Consider the following 24629-nt stretch of genomic DNA (forward strand, 5'->3'; position numbering starts at 1 on the left):
AAAAGGGCAATTTATGCTGCTTAAAGAGCCCCGCCTTCATTTTATTACCGAAGTTTGATTAGGTGATTAGTTTCATCAAGCACCTCGACAAACCTGTTTCCAAAATAATATTTGACAGTGCACTGTCAGACGCCGTATTGTGAAAAGGTTTGTCGAAGTGTTTTAAGAAACTAAACCCTTAATGAAACCCTAGTAAAAGACCGAAGGTGGTGCTGAGATCTATTAGTGGCATAGACTGCCCTTTGTTTCATTTAAAATGGTGAAGAATTAGTGAATTGTTATCTTTGTTTAAAGTCTTCATTCGAAGCAAAATATTGCCTTCCGACGTAGCATTTTACCATTTATGACGCAATGATATACATTTAAGTGATTTAACACTATTATGATACAAGGCTTCCATTAAGAATTTGAAACTGGAAGTATGAACTTCCTGTTCATCAATTTTGGAAGTTTTTCACTGAAATGTGGAAGTTTAGGTATCCCAAAAACGACATCTTTTTCCACTATTTTTCAACTAGCATGTTAAAAAACTTTTAATTGCAACTTTAACCAAATTCAAAGACTTATATTTTAATAATTCATTTTACTTAAACACTGATTGAAAGTGTGACTATAAAAGTAATATTGACACATTGTTTTGATATTTTGAATTTCCAATCTTTCTATTTTGGAAGTTTTCTTCAAAATTATGGAAGTTTTTGTACTTTCAAGGAATCGGTTTTGGAAGTTTTAACCCATTTCTAGGGAGTTATATACTTCCAAACTTCCTTTAATGGAACCCCTGATGATAGTGTAAAATTATATAAGGAAATGACATTAAATCTACAAATTAAACAAAATTTTACATAAACCAAAGGTATTCCGGTGCAATTTGTTCAACAATATCAAATATAAAAATACTTTGTTGATGCATGCACAAACAAATCTTCTTTACAAGTTGTTAAACAGCTTGAGCATGTCAACAAGATCAAAGCATTTGATTAAATTAGTGTGGTAATGCTGTGATATTTGTGTTTTACTTTATGAGCCGAGTAGACTAAGGTTTGAAACAATCTCCTGATACTTTACAGTTTCCCACAACCAGATTGTTCGCCTCTTCAGCAGATTCACAAGTCTAGACAAGAATAACAACGGCTTCCTCAGGTATGTCCTCTTAACTTCTTGCTGTGTTGAATTATTCATTCTTGAATGTTGTCTTTTTTTTCAACAGTCATATTTTTTGGTGATAGGTAAAAATTTACCAATTTGAATATACCGGCGATGTCAAGTTTGTTGTCCAATCAATAATTTGAGAAGCATTTTCCCAATCATCACCAAATTTGATGAGAATGGGTATGGGCTTGCTATCTCAGACAAGTTTGATGACCAGCCATATTGATCAAGAGTTATTGCCCTTTCATCATAGAAATTACCTAAAATTGATCTTGTCTAATATTAAACTTGAAGAGCCTTTGTCCAATCTTCAATATATTTTTTCAAAATGTATTTAGGCATCATGAATATCTTGTATAAGTTCATTAACAAGCCATTTTTCTCAAGTCATTCATCAATTATTGCCCTTTAATTATTGAAATTACCTAAGATTGTTTTTGTCAAATCAATACCTTTAAAAGCTCTTTGTCCGATCATCACCAAATTTTGACAATACGTTTGAAGACAAAATATATTGGTCAAGTTTGATATCAGTCCCCTTGTTTTAGTTATTCCAGAGTTTTGACCCTCGAATTGGTATAAAGCAGTGTCCGCTCACTAAATTTGGCTTATGTAAAACCAATTATCACCAAACTTGGTGTCCTAAAACAGGACGGCTTATTTTGTGACAGCTAGTGCCAATGATTTTAGATGACTTGACAATCCTTAATTTGCAAAAGAGCTCTTCTACAAATATGTTAGTTTAATATCACAATGATGAAATTTTAAACAACATGATTATTAGGACCTACCAGAATAATTGCAGGTGCCCTATACTAATCAACATGTTTGTCCAAAAATTTGTTTAAAACATTTTATTTATGATCAAAGAAGGAATAAACAACTTAGGTTAGAACAATATTATACTGAAAAAAGCAACAGCTAGAGTTATAATGGTCTCAAATTCAAATCACTCATTGTTTAACACAAAATGTATTGTTTCGAATTTCCATTTCAGTCGAGAAGACTTCCTGAGAATTCCTGAGCTCGCTATTAATCCTCTGGGTGACAGAATCGTGCACTCTTTCTTCTTAGAGAGGTAATAAGTTAAATTTGTTCTCTGTTCCATACTTAAAGCTGCACTCTCACAGATTTACTGTTTTGGCAACTTTTTTTTTTTTGTCTTGGAATGAGCCAATTTTTGCGCAAATATCTGCAAACCAGTGATGTAAGACTACTGATAAAAGATCAGAACGCATAATTTCATATTTCTATTAGAAAATAAATGTTTAATGGCTAAAAGCGTTACTAACAGTTTAAGAAAAATGCATATAACATGAATTTTTGAACTTAAATATGAAAATCTGCGATCTGATCTTTTGTCAGCAGCCTTATATCACTGGTTTCCATGCATGGTTGCATAAATTGGCTCGTTCCAAGACAAAAAAAATAAAAAACGTTCAATCTGTGAGAATGTAGCTTTAAAACAATATTTCAATAATTCAATAGATGTATAAAAAAGTCAAAGCAAAGTATTCTTCAAATGATTTGTGTTTAAATTACATCATATAAATAAAAAAAGTACAGCTGAGACAGACTCTATAATCTTGATAGAAATATTTTACCGCAGATCGCAAGTATATTCATAAAACTTCCAGTGCATTATAGATTTGACAGATTTCAACGTCGACATTAAAAACGTTGTTGACTTTAACAAAGTTCTGAACATTTTGGCCGAATGTACATGTATCTAAAGAAGTTCTAGCATTGAAGAATCAAAAGCGATTTTTGTACATGTATGATAAAATCTTAGTTAGTTCAGTCAAGCGTGTTTAATTTAACTTCATGTACACTACCAACCACGCGTTTTTTGCATATTTTGCTCATCGCCACGATTTATCCTTACTGCGGCTGTTATCTTTTGAATCTTATTTTCACTATACGCCGTGATAAAAGCAAAATGCCCACAGTGTTCATTTCTATAACTTTCCCCACGTTCCACTGCGTGGTGTCAACGCGAACGAGGCATTACGAAGTGTTAAATAACAGTAATTAAGGTAGCTGTCAATTTTTTTAAGGCTTATTCTTTGTTCCCGTCTTATAAATATAATTCTAGTCAGTTTTAGTAAACAAACTTGAACCGTTATCTACAAACCTTGGTTCATTATCAAAAAGTAGTTTGATCCCTGAAAATAATGCTTTGCAACAGTAACTGTAAATGTATTCAGATGCCATTTTCACCTTATTCGCAAAAATCTAAATTTCAAATTCCCTCGTTAAACTTGTGAGATTGTGAAAAAATAACAATGATTACTTTTTAAATGAAAAATGAATTCAATTTTGTTTAAGTAATTTTGACACTTACAAGAATGTACAATAATCTTGTACAAACTCTTCCTAAAGGCGTGAAAACCTTTTCGCAGGAATAGTTTGGGTTCAATTAACTTTTACTAACACTCAAAATATTCCAGCGATATAATTATCAAGTTTGGGCGATGAGTTCGCTTACCCTTCACTCGAGTGAAATCCTTTCTGCGAGCATTGGTTCAAATTACCTGTACCAAGTTCTATTTGTACCAACGGAACCTGTAAAGATACCTGCATATTGCGCTACGCCACATCGCAGTGATATGCCAAGTTGATATTTTTGGAAGTCATATACGGTAGCAGAAGACGCGCACCACCGTGTTAGCTAGCGGAATATATTGCTGCGCTTTTCCGCGATGACACAATCTCGCCCGCGGTGGCAACACGTTGTTGGTAGTGTGCGTGGTACCTACACAAAGTCAGAATGATGGAGTCCCATGTTACAAAATTTGATAAGTCATAACAGCGTTTGAGTCAGGTTTGGGTCATAATAGCGTTTGAGTCAGGTTTGGGTCATAATAGCGTTTGAGTCAGGTTTGGGTCATAATAGCGTTTGAGTCAGGTTCGGGTCATAATAGCGTTTGAGTCAGGTTCGGGTCATAACAGTGTTTGAGTCAGGTTTGGGTCATAACAGTGTTTGAGTCAGGTTTGGGTCATAACAGCGTTTGAGTCAGGTTCGGGTCATAATAGCGTTTGAGTCAGGTTTGGGTCATAACAGCGTTTGAGTCAGGTTTGGGTCATAACAGTGTTTGAGTCAGGTTTGGGTCATAACAGCGTTTGAGTCAGGTTCGGGTCATAATAGCGTTTGAGTCAGGTTTGGGTCATAACAGCGTTTGAGTCAGGTTTGGGTCATAATAGCGTTTGAGTCAGGTTTGGGTCATAACAGTGTTTGAGTCAGGTTTGGGTCATAACAGTGTTTGAGTCAGGTTTGGGTCATAATAGCGTTTGAGTCAGGTTTGGGTCATAATAGCATTTGAGTCAGGTTTGGGTCATAACAGCGTTTGAGTCAGGTTTGGGTCATAACAGCGTTTGAGTCAGGTTTGGGTCATAACAGCGTTTGAGTCAGGTTTGGGTCATAATAGCGTTTGAGTCAGGTTTGGGTCATAATAGCGTTTGAGTCAGGTTTGGGTCATAACAGCGTTTGAGTCAGGTTCGGGTCATAATAGCGTTTGAGTCAGGTTTGGGTCATAACAGCGTTTGAGTCAGGTTTGGGTCATAATAGCGTTTGAGTCAGGTTCGGGTCATAATAGCGTTTGAGTCAGGTTCGGGTCATAATAGCGTTTGAGTCAGGTTTGGGTCATAATAGCGTTTGAGTCAGGTTTGGGTCATAAAAGCGTTTGAGTCAGGTTTGGGTCATAATAGCGTTTGAGTCAGGTTTGGGTCATAATAGCGTTTGAGTCAGGTTTGGGTCATAACAGCGTTTGAGTCAGGTTTGGGTCATAATAGCGTTTGAGTCAGGTTTGGGTCATAATAGCGTTTGAGTCAGGTTCGGGTCATAATAGCGTTTGAGTCAGGTTTGGGTCATAACAGCGTTTGAGTCAGGTTCGGGTCATAATAGCGTTTGAGTCAGGTTTGGGTCATAACAGCGTTTGAGTCAGGTTTGGGTCATAATAGCGTTTGAGTCAGGTTTGGGTCATAATAGCGTTTGAGTCAGGTTCGGGTCATAATAGCGTTTGAGTCAGGTTTGGGTCATAATAGCGTTTGAGTCAGGTTTGGGTCATAAAAGCGTTTGAGTCAGGTTTGGGTCATAATAGCGTTTGAGTCAGGTTTGGGTCATAATAGCGTTTGAGTCAGGTTTGGGTCATAATAGCGTTTGAGTCTGGTTTGGGTCATAATAGCGTTTGAGTCAGGTTTGGGTCATAACAGCGTTTGAGTCAGGTTTGGGTCATAACAGTGTTTGAGTCAGGTTTGGGTCATAATAGCGTTTGAGTCAGGTTTGGGTCATAACAGCGTTTGAGTCAGGTTTGGGTCATAATAGCGTTTGAGTCAGGTTTGGGTCATTATAGCGTTTGAGTCAGGTTTGGGTCATTATAGCGTTTGAGTCAGGTTTGGGTCATAACAGCGTTTGAGTCAGGTTTGGGTCATTATAGCGTTTGAGTCAGGTTTGGGTCATTATAGCGTTTGAGTCAGGTTTGGGTCATAACAGCGTTTGAGTCAGGTTTGGGTCATAACAGCGTTTGAGTCAGGTTTGGGTCATAACAGCGTTTGAGTCAGGTTTGGGTCATAATAGCGTTTGAGTCAGGTTTGGGTCATTATAGCGTTTGAGTCAGGTTTGGGTCATAACAGCGTTTGAGTCAGGTTTGGGTCATAATAGCGTTTGAGTCAGGTTTGGGTCATAATAGCGTTTGAGTCAGGTTTGGGTCATAATAGCGTTTGAGTCAGGTTTGGGTCATAATAGCGTTTGAGTCAGGTTTGGGTCATAATAGCTTTTGAGTCAGGTTTGGGTCATAATAGCGTTTGAGTCAGGTTTGGGTCATAACAGCGTTTGAGTCAGGTTTGGGTCATAATAGCGTTTGAGTCAGGTTTGGGTCATAACAGCGTTTGAGTCAGGTTTGGGTCATAACAGTGTTTGAGTCAGGTTTGGGTCATAATAGCGTTTGAGTCAGGTTTGGGTCATAACAGCGTTTGAGTCAGGTTTGGGTCATAATAGCGTTTGAGTCAGGTTTGGGTCATAATAGCGTTTGAGTCAGGTTTGGGTCATAATAGCGTTTGAGACAGGTTTGGGTCATAATAGCGTTTGAGTCAGGTTTGGGTCATAATAGCGTTTGAGTCAGGTTTGGGTCATAATAGCGTTTGAGTCAGGTTTGGGTCATAATAGCGTTTGAGTCAGGTTTGGGTCATAATAGCGTTTGAGACAGGTTTGGGTCATAATAGCGTTTGAGTCAGGTTTGGGTCATAATAGCGTTTGAGTCAGGTTTTGGTCATAATAGCGTTTGAGTCAGGTTTGGGTCATAATAGCGTTTGAGTCAGGTTTGGGTCATAATAGCGTTTGAGTCAGGTTTGGGTCATAATAGCGTTTGAGTCAGGTTTGGGTCATAATAGCGTTTGAGTCAGGTTTGGGTCATAACAGCGTTTGAGTCAGGTTTGGGTCATAATAGCGTTTGAGACAGGTTTGGGTCATAATAGCGTTTGAGTCAGGTTTGGGTCATAATAGCGTTTGAGTCAGGTTTGGGTCATAATAGCGTTTGAGTCAGGTTTGGGTCATAACAGCGTTTTAGTCAGGTTTGGGTCATAATAGCGTTTGAGTCAGGTTTGGGTCATAATAGCGTTTGAGTCAGGTTTGGGTCATAATAGCGTTTGAGTCAGGTTTTGGTCATAACAGCGTTTGAGTCAGGTTCGGGTCATAATAGCGTTTGAGACAGGTTTGGGTCATAATAGCGTTTGAGTCAGGTTTGGGTCATAACAGCGTTTGAGTCAGGTTTGGGTCATAATAGCGTTTGAGTCAGGTTTTGGTCATAACAGCGTTTGAGTCAGGTTCGGGTCATAATAGCGTTTGAGACAGGTTTGGGTCATAATAGCGTTTGAGTCAGGTTTGGGTCATAACAGCGTTTGAGTCAGGTTTGGGTCATAATAGCGTGTGAGTCAGGTTTTGGTCATAATAGCGTGTGAGTCAGGTTTGGGTCATAATAGCGTTTGAGTCAGGTTTTGGTCATAATAGCGTTTGAGTCAGGTTTGGGTCATAATAGCGTTTGAGACAGGTTTGGGTCATAATAGCGTTTGAGTCAGGTTTGGGTCATAACAGCGTTTGAGTCAGGTTTGGGTCATAATAGCGTTTGAGTCAGGTTTGGGTCATAATAGCGTTTGAGTCAGGTTTGGGTCATAATAGCGTTTGAGTCAGGTTTGGGTCATAACAGCGTTTGAGTCAGGTTCGGGTCATAATAGCGTTTGAGTCAGGTTCGGGTCATAACAGCGTTTGAGTCAGGTTCGGGTCATAATAGCGTTTGAGTCAGGTTTGGGTCATAACAGCGTTTGAGTCAGGTTTGGGTCATAACAGCGTTTGAGTCAGGTTCGGGTCATAATAGCGTTTGAGTCAGGTTCGGGTCATAATAGCGTTTGAGTCAGGTTTGGGTCATAATAGCGTTTGAGTCAGGTTCGGGTCATAACAGCGTTTGAGTCAGGTTCGGGTCATAATAGCGTTTGAGTCAGGTTTGGGTCATAATAGCGTTTGAGTCAGGTTTGGGTCATAACAGCGTTTGAGTCAGGTTTGGGTCATAACAGCGTTTGAGTCAGGTTTGGGTCATAACAGCGTTTGAGTCAGGTTTGGGTCATAATAGCGTTTGAGTCAGGTTTGGGTCATAATAGCGTTTGAGTCAGGTTTGGGTCATAATAGCGTTTGAGTCAGGTTCGGGTCATAATAGCGTTTGAGTCAGGTTTGGGTCATAATAGCGTTTGAGTCAGGTTCGGGTCATAATAGCGTTTGAGTCAGGTTCGGGTCATAACAGCGTTTGAGTCAGGTTCGGGTCATAATAGCGTTTGAGTCAGGTTTGGGTCATAATAGCGTTTGAGTCAGGTTTGGGTCATAACAGCGTTTGAGTCAGGTTTGGGTCATAATAGCGTTTGAGTCAGGTTTGGGTCATAATAGCGTTTGAGTCAGGTTTGGGTCATAACAGCGTTTGAGTCAGGTTTGGGTCATAACAGCGTTTGAGTCAGGTTTGGGTCATAATAGCATTTGAGTCAGGTTTGGGTCATAACAGCGTTTGAGTCAGGTTTGGGTCATAACAGCGTTTGAGTCAGGTTTGGGTCATAATAGCGTTTGAGTCAGGTTTGGGTCATAATAGCGTTTGAGTCAGGTTTGGGTCATAACAGCGTTTGAGTCAGGTTTGGGTCATAATAGCATTTGAGTCAGGTTTGGAAAAGACAGGGCGCTGAAGAAGAGGATCAGGGTGCAATGTAGCTGTGAAATACTTACACATTATGAAATTCACCAAAAATGTTAGAAATTGTGTTTTATTGAAGCAATTCTAGGTTTAAACCACAAAATATGTAAAGTTTGTATGCATTTATAATCTTATTATAGGTTCTAATTAAATATGAATTTAATAAATTAAATTAAATATTTATTCTTAAGCATTTAATTCTATGAAGGCAGAAGGGGGCCATGCCGGTCTCCATTATGGCAGAAGGGTGCTTCCAAAAAAGGACAGCACCTTCCTTACTCTTCAGCTAAAACCTTAGTAATAAAGATGTTACATAATATGTTTTAACTCCCTAAGATTATTCTCTGCAGGTGGGTAACCAAATTTTGACGCAATGTCTGTTAACTTGTAAAATTTCAATTCCTAACAATTAAGTGTGAACATAATTTGGTAATATTGAAATAATTTTATGTAGTAAAATCGCCATAAGGTAAAATTGATTTATCTTGATTTGTCACCAGTCATTTGAGGACTAAACGGTAAACATTCTTACGTAAATTGTCATTATGCTTTAGGGTGTGTGAACAGGATATATTTTGCCTTTGATTAAGGTAATAAGGAAACAATTAGCTCGATATTAACACTGATGATGAGGAAAGTTTCAAGTTTCAAGTAATGAACAGACACTTTCAAATGATTAATAATGTTATTGGTCCTGTACCCAAAGCTAATCATATGACCTGGGTCAACCATACCAAACGTTAAGGTGAATGTTCTCATTTCAACGTCAAACAACGGCTTCCTCAGGATATCCACTAAATTCTTGCTGTGTTGACATATTTATTCTTTAAAATTAATGTTGTCTTATTTTTTCAACAGTGTATCTAAACTGCTCCTTGATTTTTGACACTTTTTTTGGTGATAGTACTAAAAAATTACCTACAGTTGAATACCCTTAATATGAAATCGTAATGACCCAATAAATTACTTCGGAATAGCGATGTTTCGGATTAACAATTTTCTGCAAATGAGAGTTTGCAAATTATAAATGACGTGAAGATTTCAATGTCGGTTACACGTTAGCAATACGATACACTCAGTTTGAGTTTTCTTTCCTATACAAAAATATTTGTTGATTTAGTGTTTAATAATTGACAATTAATTTGTTATTATGCTTCTTTATTAAAACAACATAAAACATTTAAAACAAAATGACAGCACATTTATGCAATGCGGCGATTGAATCAGATGAGGTAGACATTTTCGAATAAAATTGTGTTAACCAGCAATTATATACACACTACATCAACTAAATGAATCGCCCATTTTGTAACATACACGTGCTCAATGTCATTCTTTAACAAGCGCTCATTGTGCTCCACTGTCACCTCAAGCCGATGCCTGAGTGCATTCACAGAATGGTGTGAAATACTATGATACGATCGAGTTCGAAATAAGAATTTATAAATAGGTGTGAAAAACCAAATCGGGACCGTAATTTTTCTTTGAAATAGCGATTATTTTGGAATAGCGATTTTGGATTTAAGACCAAAAATTTAGTTAAACAAAGAAGGAGTAAAATCGAGACTGAAAAATAATTTTGAAAATAGCAATAATTTTGGATAAACGGTGTTTGAAATAGCGGTGTTCAACTGTATTTTAAAAACTGTATCCGACTCTTGGTTTTTATATGTCTGTTCATAGAACTGCAAGTATACTATTCTTATCTGTGGCATACTGGCAGCTGGGCAGTGTCAAGTATTATGTCCAATCAATAACTTTAAAAGCATTTTTCCAATCATCACCAAATTTGATGAAAATGGGTATGTGCATGATATCTCAGACAAAATCAATAACCTGCCATATCGATCAAGAGTTATTGCCCATTAACTTTGGAAATGATCTTAAATCAATGAAATGTCTGATAACTTTAAAAGCCTTTGTCCAATCTTCAACAATTTTTTTTCAGAATGTGTATGGGCAAACTTTATTGGTTCATTAACGAGCTTTTTCCTTCAAGTCACTCATGAGTTGTTGCCCTTTAATTATATAAATCACCTTGTCAAATCAATACCTTTAAAAGCCGAGGCTAGTTCAATGACCAGCCATATAGCTTGAGAGTAATTACCCTATATTTATAGGAATTACATAAAATTGATCTTGTCTGATTAAAACTTAAAGCTGCACTCTCATAGATTTACCGTTTTTCCACTTTTTTTTATTTTTTGTCTTAGAATGAGAAAAAAATTGCGTAAATATCTGCAAAGTAGTGATAAAGGATTGCTGCCAAAAATTCAGATCACAGACTTTCATATTTCTGTTTAATGAAAATTAATGTTTTATGGCTAAAACTGAACAGCTGTTTAAGAAAAATACAAAAAACATCAATTATTGAACTTTAATATAAAAATCTGCAATCTAATGTTTTGTCAGCAGTCTTAAATGACTTGTTTACATGCATTTTCGCATAAATTGGCTCGTTCCAGGACAAAAAAAGTTGTCAAAACGTTCAATCTGTGAGAGTGCAGCTTTAAGATGCCTGTGTCAAATCATCAATAAACCCAAGGCTACAGATATGACCCGGCTCATACTGGGATTGTTAAATCATCAATCTAACCACGTTAGTGTGAATGTTCGCTTATCAATGTCAGAAGAGCCATAAAATTGTATACTAAAAATGAAATGACATTTTTGGGGCCTTAATGTCTGCCCCGTCCCAAGCTAAAACATATACTTTTCCCCCACGTGTGAAATGTGGTGTATCATTAGGAAGAAACTAACTCATTTTATTACCTTTTCAGTCTTTTAAGGCGTTCTTTTTTTCATTTTTAGGTAAATTTGAAGTTCCAACTTTCAGTCCAATTGACCGATTTTTCATTAACATAAAAGTCCTGGGTCTGATTCACAAAATGTTGAAAGAAAAACAAAAAACACACTGGAATTAAACATACTCATGTACATTGTATCACAAATTCATTTAAACACAGTTTATCAAAACACTGTTTAAACAAATTATCGCTATTTTGAATTTATTTTTTGTTTCCTTATTTTTTGGTCCCGAATTATTTCATCTTTTCATCAATAATTAGAAATGGCTATTTCGGAATTATCACTATTTCAAAGTTAAAATTACGGTCCCAAATCAGTATTTTTGCACTTATTTATCAACCATTGTTTCTAACTCGGTCATCTCATAGTTTTCACGTCATACATACGGCGATAGTTCGGTTTGAGTTGAAAATGATGCACATTTAGCGCTTGTTAAAGAATGACTTTCAAGACGCGTATGTAACAAACATCATTGTCAGATAATATGAGATTTATTTTGGGTAGTGTAGATTGTGTAATGGCTGATATACATGCTGTGAACCTAATTTGAACTGTCTAACTAAACTGCTGCCGAACAATCTGTAGATTGGCCCTGTAACCAACGTTGGAGGATAACTGAATTAGAAGTGAAAGGGAAGGCTGTTTTAAGTCACAGGTGCCACAATTAAAAAACTTGAATAGGAAAAATATGAAAACAAAGTGCAGCGAGACATCACATCATTCTTTAAAAAATAACCGGAACGATACTGAGTAAACTAAGCTTATTTTCAGTGCATGTTGACTGAACAATTCAACATGTTGGTACCATGCAGCCAACATTGCAATCTTTGCCACAATTTTTTTTTTACGCCACCAATAATTTGCGAACGCTGTCATTTTCTAATAATTTTTTAATCCAAAATGTTGTTAATCCAGAGTTTTTTTCTAAGTCCCTACAAATACGGTTCAACAGTATTTGAATGTATAATCGTGCATAAGATATTTTAAGCTGCCAAAAAAACACATAATTATCAAAATTCAGAAAAATTAAGAGTGTATTTTTATTCCAGCAATGAAGAGACCGTAAACTTCAAGCAGTTTATGAGCGTACTGGCCAGATTCAGACCCACTAAGTCTAATGAAAGCAAGAATAAACTCAACACAAGGGAAGAAAAACTCAAATGTAAGTTTTCATTGTCCTCGTTTGTACAGTCAGTTTCATAACGTAGATGAGTGAATCGAGGGCTTAGCACAAGACTTGTGTGTGCAGTCAGTTATGTAGATGAGTGAATCGAGGGCATAGCACAAGTCATGTGTGTGTAGTCAGTTATGTAGATGAGTGAATCGAGGGCATAGCACAAGACTTGTGTGTGCAGTCAGTTATGTAGATGAGTGAATCGAGGGCATAGCACAAGACATGTGTGTGCAGTCAGTTATGTAGATGAGTGAATCGAGGGCTTAGCACAAGACTTGTGTGTGCAGTCAGTTATGTAGATGAGTGAATCGAGGGCTTAGCACAAGACATGTGTGTGCAGTCAGTTATGTAGATGAGTGAATCGATGGCTTAGCCCTAGACTTGTGTGTGCGGTTAGTTATGTAGATGAGTGAATCGATGGCTTAGCCCTAGACTTGTGTGTGCAGTCAGTTATGTAGATGAGTGAATCGAGGGCTTAGCCCTAGACTTGTGTGTGCGGTCAGTTATGTAGATGAGTGAATCGATGCTTAGCCCTAGACTTGTGTGTGCAGTCAGTTATGTAGATGAGTGAATCGAGGGCTTAGCCCTAGACTTGTGTGTGCGGTCAGTTATGTAGATGAGTGAATCGAGGGCTTAGCCCTCGACTTGTGTGTGCGGTCAGTAATGTAGATGAGTGAATCGAAGGCTTAGCACAAGACATGTGTGTGCAGTATGTTATGTAGATGAGTGAATCGAGGGCTTAGCACAAGACTTGTGTGTGCAGTCAGTCATGTAGATGAGTGAATCGAGGGCTGAGCACAAGACTTGTGTGTGCCATCAGTTATGTAGATGAGTGAATAGAGGGCTGACTCATTGAGTCTTGTGTGTGCAGTCAGTTATGTAGATGAGTGAATAGAGGGCTGACTCATTGAGTCTTGTGTGTGCAGTCAGTTATGTAGATGAGTGAATCGAGGGCTGAGCACAAGACTTGTGTGTGTGGTCAGTTATGTAGATGAGTGAATCGATGGCTTAGCACAAGACTTGTGTGTGCAGTCAGTTATGTAGATGAGTGAATCGATGGCTTAGCACAAGACTTGTGTGTGGAGTATGTTATGTAGATGAGTGAATCGAGGGCTTAGCACAAGACTTGTGTGTGCAGTCAGTTATGTAGATGAGTGAATCGAGGGCTTAGCACAAGACTAGTGTGTGCAGTCAGGTATGTAGATGAGTGAATCGAGGGCTTAGGACAAGACTTGTGTGTGCAGTCAGGTATGTAGATGAGTGAATCGAGGGCTGAGCACAAGACTAGTGTGTGCAGTCAGGTATGTAGATGAGTGAATCGAGGGCTGAGCACAAGACTAGTGTGTGCAGTCAGGTATGTAGATGAGTGAATCGAGGGCTTAGCACAAGACTTGTGTGTGCAGTCAGTTATGTAGATGAGTGAATCGAGGGCTTAGGACAAGACTTGTGTGTGCAGTCAATTATGTAGATGAGTGAATTGAGGGCTTACACAAGACTTGTGTGTGCGGTCAGTTATGTACAAGAGTGTATCGAGGGCTTAGCACAGTGCTTGTGTGTGCAGTCAGTTATGTAGATGAGTGAATCGAGGACTTTTCACAAGACTTGTGTGCAGTCAGTTATGTAAAGATTGTTAGTGGAACTTACTTTTTTCTTAGTTGTGTTGAAAGATAATTTACAATGTTTGTACACAATGGTATAAATATAACCAAAACAGTTCTAAATGAATAATCAAATATGAAAAACTGAGATGAAAATTTGAGGGTATTTAAAATAATAATAATCATAAATGAGGTAATTTCAACTTGAAATTATTCACACCTGTTTAATGAATATTGTCCCATAGCATATCACATTAAAATATATTGGATTGTGCATTAAAGTCCTTATTTGGCGTGTGTATCGGTGAGTCAGATGTAAGGCAATTAAATTTAGAATAGTGGAGCTGAGCAATATTAATTCTAATCATGGATTACTTCCCTTTGCAATACTAAACCTTTTCAATTTTAAGCAGAGGTGAATGCGTAAAAAAGTTTGTTGTTTTTTCCAAACTGGTTTAACTACCTCAGAAATGATAAATAAGCAAACCTTCATTTCTTGGATTCTCAAGGATAAAGTTTTATAATTCGTAAATACTCTTGGTATTTGAATATAAACTTTCTAAAATGAAATATGTCTAAGCCTCAGAAAATTGTGTTACGGATGCCTTTGCAAAATAGCTTTATAAAGCATATATTATGCTGATTTTTCTGTGTTTTCAGTTGCTTTCAAAATGTATGACTTGGACAGTGATGAGAAGATCTCCCGAGACGAATTGTTGGCCGTGTTACACATGATGGTCGGAGACAATATCTCAGAAGACCAGGTTAGTACTTTCCAGGCATTGTATAGTAATCTATATTATGAAATATCAGGTGCTTCACTCACTCGAGTTATAGTTAAAATATAAGGTCGATGGTTATATGTTTGTCTAGCTTGTCCTCATCGTCGGATATACCCCCGATACACTACTACGCTATGCTTTGTTGTGTACTGTCGGAGATTTGGCTGGGAAAAACTCCTAATCATGAATAATTAATGAATCAGTTTTATTGGTTCTGCAAGGTACTAGATGCTTTTCTATTGAAAAATATTCTGGCGAAAGCTGGAATTGAACCGGGTCTGTCTTTTCATTATAATAATATTTGTCAGCAGTGAAGACCACTCTGCAATGGAGGCTACTGACACTACGGCGTTATTGAAAAATGTTAAATTGTAAAATTCAAAATCATTGGAAGAAGAGTTGTCTCCCCTGCCTCATGCAAATTCATTAAAACAAGATTTTGTCAGTTAAAGTATGTTCCTCCATAAAGTTTATGCTAAAATAAGAGATAAGATGATGATAAACAGTTGACATTCCAGACAGAACTGTATTGAATATGCTGTATATTTTCCAGCTGAACAGCATGGTAGGCAGAACTGTATTGAATATGCTGTATATTTTCCAGCTGAACACCATTGCCAACAGAACTGTATTGAATATTCTGTATATTTTCCAGCTGAACAGCATGGTAGGCAGAACTGCATTGAATATGCTGTATATTTTCCAGCTGAACAGCATGTCAGACAGAACTGTATTGAAAATGCTGTATATTTTACAGCTGAACAGCATTGCAGACAGAACTGTATTGAAAATGCTGTATATTTTACAGCTGAACAGCATTGCAGACAGAACTGTATTGAAAATGCTGTATATTTTCCAGCTGAACACCATTGCCAACAGAACTGTATTGAATATTCTGTATATTTTACAGCTGAACAGCATTGCTAACAGAACTCTATTGAATATGCTGTATATTTTCTAGCTGAACAGCATTCATTGCAGACAGATCTGTATTGAATATTCCGTATATTTTACAGCTGAACAGCATTGCAGACAGAACTCTATTGAATATGCTGTATATTTTCCAGCTTAACAGCATTGCAGACAGATCTGTATTGAATATTCCGTATATTTTACAGCTGAACAGCATTGCTGATAGAACTATCACGGAGGCTGATGAAGATGGAGACAGCATGATCTCATTTGTGGAGTTTAAAAAGGTTTGTAAACAATTTTATTTTTTTTAATTTTTAAGATAAAGAGGTTTTGTTTTATTTCCGTGTAAGATAAAATTTTCTTTCACCAGGTGGACACAGAAAGTTATGTTGTTCATTCAGTGAGCAGTCAAGAGTGAATCAATAATTTCTATGATTGAGTGGAATCAATACATGTAGCCCGGAATTAACATAACTGGGTTTTGTTTGTACCGGAGGATTAGGTCGGGAAAACCAGAATAGCTATAATTCCGGGCTACAACTATTGGATCTTACTCTGAAATTCCACAATTAGTTGTCTGGTTAGCGCAGTGGTTTGCGCACTCGCTTCTCATAAAGGCATCCCGGGTTAAATCCCCAGCCTGGGCCCATGTGAGTGAGTGGTCAACAAGCCTGACAAGTGTCGTTATTCTGGATACTCCAGCACAAGATCTCACTCACAAGCAAAGTTGTGCAAATAAATGACTTAGACTAAGTCATTTATTTGCACAACTTTGCTCGATTCGGAAGAAAGTAATAATAACTTACTGCCTGAGGCAATACACATATGTGTAGCAAGCAAGATGTTGAAATGAAAATTGGAACATATATTGTCTGGGACAATACACATATGTGTAGTAAGCAAGATGTTGAAATGAAACTTGGTACATATGTTGTCTGGGACAATACACATATGTGTAGCAAGCAAGATGTTGAAATGAAACTTGGTACATATGTTGTCTGGGACAATACACATATGTGTAGCAAGCAAGATGTTAAAATGAAACTTGGAACATATGTTGCCTGAGGCAATACACATATGTGTAGCAAGCAAGATGTTGAAATGAAACTTGGTACATATGTTGCCTGAGGCAATACACATATGTGTAGCAAGCAAGATGTTGAAATGAAACTTGGTACATGTATACATTGCCTGAGACAATACACATATGTGTAGCAAGCAAGATGTTGAAATGAAACTTGGTACATATGTTGTCTGGGACAATACACATATGTGTAGCAAGCAAGATGTTGAAATGAAACTTTGGACATACTTTGCCTTAGACAATGCGCATATGTATAGCAAGCAAGATGTTGAAATGAAACTTTGTACATATGTTGTCCAAGCTCTGTGTTATGTTATTGTCAAGTCATTTTACTTTTTTGAATTGAAAAACAGACAATTTGGTTTTGCTTCATGTCGTTTTATTAAGCCCAATTCTCAATTAACTGATTTTAATCTGCTGTGTGTTCATGCTTCAGGTTATGGAGAGAGTGGACGTTGAGCAGAAGATGAGTATTCGATTCCTGAACTAGACACCACAAAACACTGCAGCATCAATCCAGTTCCTGAACAAGACACTTCAAAACACTGCAGCATGAATCCATTTTCTCAACAAGAGACCACAAAACACTGCAACATGCTAAACATTCTTAGAGTGACTCTTTTTAGCTCACCTGTCACGTAGTGACAAGGTGAGCTTTTGTGATCACTCTTCGTCCGTCGTCCGTCCGTCCGTCCGTCCGTCCGTCCGTCCGTCCGTCCGTCCGTCCGTCCGTTCACAATTGCTTGTGAACACAATAGAGGTCACAATTTTGACCTAATCTTTATGAAACTTGGTCAGACTGATCATCTCTATAAAATCTAGGTCAAGTTCGATATTGGGTCATCTGGGGTCAAAAACTAGGTCACTAGGTCAATTAGTAGAAAAACCTTGTGAACACAATAGAGGTCACAATTTTAGCCTAATCTCAATGCAACTTGGTCAGAATGGTCATCTCTATAAAATCTAGGTCAAGTACGATATTGGGTCATCCGCGGTCAATAATTAGGTCACTAGGTCAATTAGTAGAAAAACCTTGTGAACACAATAGAGGTCACAATTTTAGCCTAATCTCAATGCAACTTGGTCAGAATGATCATCTCTATAAAATCTAGGTCAAGTTCGATATTGGGTCATCCGCGGTCAACAACTAGGTCACTAGGTCAATTAGTACAAAAACCTTGTGAACACAATAGAGGTCACAATTTTAGCCTCATCTCAATGCAACTTGGTCAGAATAATCATCTCTATAAAATCTAGGTCAAGTTCGATATTGGGTCATCCGCAGTCAATAACTAGGTCACTAGGTCAATTATTAGAAAAACCTTGTGAACACAACAGAGGTCACAATTTTGACCTAATCTTTATGAAACTTGGTCAGACTGATCATCTCTATGAAATCTAGGTCAAGTTCGATATTGGGTCATCTGGGGTCAAAAACTAGGTCAGTAGGTCAATTAGTAGAAATACCTTGTGAACACATTAGAGGTCACAATTTTAGCCTAATCTCAATGCAACTTGGTCAGAATGATCATCTCTATAAAATCTAGGTCAAGTTCGATATTGGGTCATCCGCGGTCAATAACTAGGTCACTAGGTCAATTAGTAGAAAAACCTTGTGAACACAATAGAGGTCACAATTTTAGCCTAATCTCAATGCAAATTGGTCAGAATGATCATTGCTGTAAAATGTAGGCCAAATTTGATATTGGGTCATTCACGGTCAATAACTAGGTCACTAGGTCAATTAGTACAAAAACCTTGTGAACACAATAGAGGTCACAATTTTAGCCTAATCTCAATGCAACTTGGTCAGAATGATCATCTCTATAAAATCTAGGTCAAGTTCGATATTGGGTCATCCGCGGTCAATAACTAGGTCACTAGGTCAATTAGTAGAAAAACCTTGTGAACACAATAGAGGTCACAATTTTAGCCTAATCTCAATGCAACTTGGTCAGAATGATCATCGCTATAAAATGTAGGTCAAGTTTGATATTGGGTCATTCACGGTCAATAACTAGGTCACTAGGTCAATTAGTACAAAAACCTTGTGAACACAATAGAGGTCACAATTTTAGCCTAATCTCAATGCAACTTGGTCAGAATGATCATCTCTATAAAATCTAGGTCAAGTTCGATATTGGGTCATCTGCGGTCAATAACTAGGTCACTAGGTCAATTAGTACAAAAACCTTGTGAACACAATAGAGGTCACAATTTTAGGCTAATCTTAATGCAACTTGGTCAGAATGATTATCTCTATAAAATCTGGGTCAAGTTCGATATTGGGTCATACGCAGTCAATAACTAGGTCACTAGGTCAATTATTAGAAAAACCTTGTGAACAAAATAGAGGTCACAATTTTAGCCTTATCTTAATGAAACTTGGTCAGTTATTGACCGTGAATGACCCAATATTGAACTTGACCTATATTTTTCTAGAGATGATCATTCTGACCAAGTTGAATTGAGTTAAGCCTAAAATTGTGACCTCTATTGTGTTCACAAGGTTTTTCTACTAATTGACTGGCCTCTAGGGGCCATACTTTTCATTGGATCTTTATGATAATAGGTCAGAATGTTCACTTTATTTAGCAAAGCTACAGGTGAGCGATACAGGGCCATCATGGCCCTCTTGTTGAACGTGTGATCATCTAGTTTGTATGAACAGAATTCATGGCAAACTACATGTACATAAAAGTTTCAGTAAAGCTTATGTCGAATGCATTTAACTATCCTGTCACAAAACTTAATATGTGTTATTATTGTTAAGGTACTAATTATTCATTCACTCAGCACTAACTATTTATTATTATATTTAAACAGGAATTAGGCTATTTATATATTATGATGTATTATATTTATGAAACACACACTTCTACATGTAATGCTTTTAGCACGCCATGACTTGACCTGTGTCATAATACTAACAGCAGCTGGTTTGCTTTAATCTGATGGTTATCTTTTAACTTTTATTGGGGTGTTTTGGGTATGTGTGAATGACAAACCAAGTTTGTAAATTACAATTTTTATTGACTGAGCGGTTTTGGATTGAAAATATAAGAAAATGAACAAATTTCGGACCAAATTTTTTAACCGTTTTTCTGTTACTGAAATTAGTCTGACGTAGTCAAAATTGGTCCAGACCAGCAAATTGTCAGTTTTTAGAAGCCCTGCATATTAGTATACAATCTAATATCATAAAGGATTTTCATTTGATTGCTAGTGCTGTAAATAAAGTATGTATATTTTTCACTAAAAATTAATCTTTTTTTAAGAATTTTGAGTGGGAAAAAAGCAATAAAAGCTGTAACCTTACAGTTTAATTAAATGTTGTTGCTTTTTTGAAAATTAAAAAAGTTACCTGTTGTTTCAAAATAGTCTGTTTCAAAAGAAACAGCGTGATTTAAGAAATAAATTGGAGTTAATGTTTAATTACTCAAAGACATGGCACTTCCAAACAGATAGAACTGGTAGTTTTCTTTACTTTAAATATATGCAAAGGTTTAAGAATCCACTTTTCTCCCACCTCAGATAAGTAGATCCATTAATTTAACCATGCTAGAAATTCTTATCTTGCCCACGGGCGAAGATAAAATGCCCATATGGAACTTCTTTTTATGGTCACCACATTGTAATTACCTCCCTTGTTGAAGACTGTCGTCTGTAGCGCATCATGGAAACCTTGTCTTGTGGCAATATTTAGAACGCTAGTTAATCATTTCTCGCTTCAAATGACAACCACGAATTATCGCATATCCGTACGCAATTGTTTTCTCTAAGCACAAAAGAGTTCCAGCAAAAAAATACATTTTTACTTAATTTTGTTTAAATGAGGTGGGAGAAAAAGCATCTACCATAGCCGCTCGTGTAAGATAGGTTCATCCCGACCCTCGTGCAGGGTGTTTTGCGGAAACTCGGTAAACCTCGTTTCTGCAAAACACCCTACTCTCGGCCATGGAAGATACTTATAATCTTGATAGCAATTATATTGGATAGGAAATAACATGACCTACTTGCATATACAATATATTAGCAATATATACAGCAAATATGACATATGTTATCATTACAATACATATGAGCATTTAAATATAAGTACATGTTTGTTTATTTCTTTTGATGTACTTTTGAAAATATGTTTCCTTGATTAAACGGGTATAGTTAGTTTTGTTGTATGTTATGTGTAAAAGATCTAGTATTTTTGTCATGTTTATAAGGGGCCGATTGCTCCGAACTTTGTTAGAGTTAACAATGTGATTAACAACATCGTTGTTAACTTTTAAAGGAAAATATTTACGATGTGCTAAAATATTTAAATATGAACAATTACAGCTGAAACAGTTGTCTGAAATCTTGTTAAAAATACAGTAGATCACAAATGGATCCATTAAATTTTCAGAGCAGGAATTATTTGAAAGTTAACAAAAATGGGGTTAACAATGTTGTGAGCTTTAACATAGATCAGACTATCGGCCAAATGTGTATTATATTAGGAGGTACATGTACTCCTTAAAGTTTTACTTGTATTTGAAACTTCATTCGGAACTTCTCCACCATTTTAATCGAAAACAACCTCGGACGTATTCCGGTACATTAGTAGAAGTAGTTTGTAAAATTTTGAATTATGTCATTAACTAAATGTGGTGTTTTTACGTGCATTTGTATTATCTAAGTTTAAATTGATTGCCAGTGAAATGTATTATTGCAAACATAATTAAGATTTCCAAGAGTCAAGTCATTAAGTTTAACTGCTAAATTAAATTACTACACAATCTACTTGCAGGTGACTTAAAAAGACCTTATTTCTGACATTGTAAACCGTCCATATTCATCCAAGGTTGTTTTTTATAAAAATTGCCGAGGAGTTACAAATGTTTGAAACTTGATTCTAATACGGCCATATTGCAGGATCTCTGAAACAAAAACAAATATTTAGAAAATTATTGTTATGAATAGGTTAATTAAAATATAGAAAATGGTTTAAAACACTTGGTTATGAAAAATATTATATTATTATAAATATACAGATGAAGGTTTTTATTTCATCAAGGGAAATATATAGGTCAAATAGATTATACAAGTTCTTACACTCATAATGCATATTGATGTCAGCAAGTAATATTATATGAAATCCAACTGTCACTGATTTACTCAGAATTTATTATTTACATGTGTTTGTGATGGAAACCGTCTGCCATTTTTTGGCATACATGTAACATTGACAGGCTTTATATTTTGCGAAAAAAATCATATTCTTTTTAGATCTCAACTTTTCTTGACAAGGAGTTTACATCGTATTCCATTCCATTGAGAATGAGGTTGGCTTTGTTTAAAAAAAGGTGCTTTTTATCATTTATAATTTATATGCTAAACCAGTTAATGTTTACCCAGTTTTGATAAGCTTTTTTATTCATGACACATTTAATTCTGTCACCAGAAAAGCATGGCAGACACTTAAGTTTAAATTTGTCCATTGTTGTCATTGTAGCAGGGGTTCTAAAGTTCCGGATTAATCCTGAAATCCATCGTTGGATACCCCCGATACACACTACGCTATGCTTCGTTGTGTACCATTGGCAATTTGGCTAGGAAAATCTCATAATCATGAATAATTAATGAGGCAGTTTCATTGGTTCCACAAAGTACCAGATGCTTTACGATAGAAAAATATTCTGGCGAATGCCGGAGTTGAACCGGGTCCGCCTTCTCGGTACAATAATACTTGGCAGCAGTCATGACCAGACGGCCACGGAGACTACTGAAACTGTAAAGTTATTGAACAATATTTGAGTGTAACATGCAAATTCATTTGAAGAAGAGTTGTCTCTCCTGCCTCATGCATATTCATTAAAACGAGAGTATTAGTCAATTGTCCCACGGTATGTATGAAGTGTAATGGAAGAAAGTAACCGTGGTTGCCAACAATGCCTGAAATCAGGATTAAAAACTTCTGATAATTGTACAGTTGTAAAAATTGTTGTCCAACATTTGCATTAAAAGCAGTATGTAATACCTTGAAATGAATAAAGATGACTTTGGAAACAATTTCTAAAAGGTGTCTAAGCCCCTTTACCCTCAGTTGGGCATGACTCCCTTTATACTCAAAACAGACCCCAGGCTGTTTTTTTTTCAGGATTGACATTTAACACTGTTAGAACCCCTGTTGTAGACCACATTGTCAGTGTCACACTTTATATACGCAGTACTTTTTGAACAACTTGGTATAGAGCCTTCAATCTTGCGTTGTACTGTGGTCATTATGTCATTAGTTCACCCCTATTGGTTTTTGGGGTCAAAGGTCATTGTTGCCTAAAAAAATGAGCACATGTTTCCGATGAATATTTTTGAACAACTTGGTTTAAAATTTTCAAACTTGGTATTGGCCATTTGCTATGGTCAGTAGGTGACCCCTATTTATTTAAAGGTCAAAGGTCAAGGACATGGTCTTAATAGAAATATTATTGGTTTTCTAGGCAGGCAACATATCTGATGCACGGAAATCAAGTTTATTTTTGTGATAGCAATTGATGAACTCTTTTAAATTGTAAATGAGCACTTTATCAATTGTCTTGTTGAAAAATGTTTGCAAAATAAAATTTGGTGAAGTGAAATGGTATTTGTATTTTTATCAATGCCCAATTTATATATTCATTAATTCTGATGAAAAAGAATGAAACAAGAGCTGTCACAGTATGTGACGAATGCCCCCGAATGTGACATTGACCAACGAACAAGGTCAGTACATGAAAAGTTGATCTTGCCTTTATGTGTCAAATACATATTGCAAGTTATTTTAAATTTCCTCTAAACATAAAAAAATACCACCCATACTTGACAACCTACACTGTTATGTCCTTATATTCAGAATTCCCTTGTTAATAAACACTTAGTGTATCTTTCACCTTAGAGGTAGGGACATGGGTCTTGCACAGGACACGTTGTCTTCGTATGTGGAACACATGTAGCAAGTTATTTTAAAATCTGTCCTTACAAGGGAAAGTTACAGCCCGGACACGACAACCTATACCATATGTCCATGTATGCAGCACTCCATTGTGAATAAACACTTAGTGTGACTTTGACCTTTGAGGTAGGGACACGGGTTTTGCACGCGACACGTCGTCTTGGTATGTGGAACACATGTGGCAAGTTATTTTAAAATCTGGCCATACTAGAGAAAGAAACAGCCCGGACACGACAACCTATACTCTATGTCCTTATATGCAGCACTCCATTGTGAATAAACACTTAGTGTGACTTTGACCTTTGAGGTAGGGACACGGGTTTTGCACGCGACACGTCGTCTTGGTATGTGGAACACATTTGGCAAGTTATTTTAAAATCTGTCCATACAAGGGAAAGTTACAGCCCGGACACGACAACCTATACTCTATGTCCTTATATGCAGCACTCCATTGTGAATAAACACTAAGTGTGACCTTGACCTTTAAGGTAGGGACACGGGTCTTGCACGCGACACGTTGTCTTGGTATGTGGAACACATGTGGCAAGTTATTTTAAAATCTGTCCATACAAGGGAAAGTTACAGCCCGGACACGACAACCTATACTCAATGCTTATATGCAGCACTCTATGGTGAATAAACACTAAGTGTGACCTTGACCTTTGAGGTAGGGACACGGGTCTTGCACGCGACACATCGTCTTGGTATGTGGTACACATGTGGCAAGTTATTTTAAAATCTGTCTATACAAGGGAAAGTTACAGCCCGGACACGACAACCTATACTCTATGCTTATATGCAGCACTCTATGGTGAATAAACACTAAGTGTGACCTTGACCTTTGAGGTAGGGACACGGGTCTTGCACGCGACACGTCGTCTTGGTATGTGGTACACATGTGGCAAGTTATTTTAAAATCTGTCTAT

At 36.9% G+C, this 24629-nt stretch overlaps 1 protein-coding gene across 1 annotated transcript in view; it reads left to right on the forward strand.

Annotated features, from left to right (window-relative positions):
* LOC128208127 (calcineurin B homologous protein 1-like) overlaps positions 1–23350 on the forward strand; it is a 29801-nt gene extending 6451 nt beyond the window's left edge. Inside the window, exons 2-7 of the mRNA XM_052911494.1 lie at positions 1071–1143; positions 2150–2230; positions 12233–12345; positions 14616–14719; positions 15856–15936; positions 17173–23350. Of these exons, the coding sequence (XP_052767454.1) occupies positions 1071–1143; positions 2150–2230; positions 12233–12345; positions 14616–14719; positions 15856–15936; positions 17173–17226 (506 nt within the window). The 3' untranslated portion in view covers positions 17227–23350. The remainder of the gene's footprint in view (positions 1–1070; positions 1144–2149; positions 2231–12232; positions 12346–14615; positions 14720–15855; positions 15937–17172) is intronic.
* The last annotated feature ends 1279 nt before the right edge of the window (positions 23351–24629 follow it).

Source organism: Mya arenaria, chromosome 11 (genome assembly GCF_026914265.1).
Source record: "Mya arenaria isolate MELC-2E11 chromosome 11, ASM2691426v1".
In the NCBI taxonomy this organism is placed as follows: Eukaryota; Metazoa; Mollusca; class Bivalvia; order Myida; family Myidae; genus Mya; species Mya arenaria.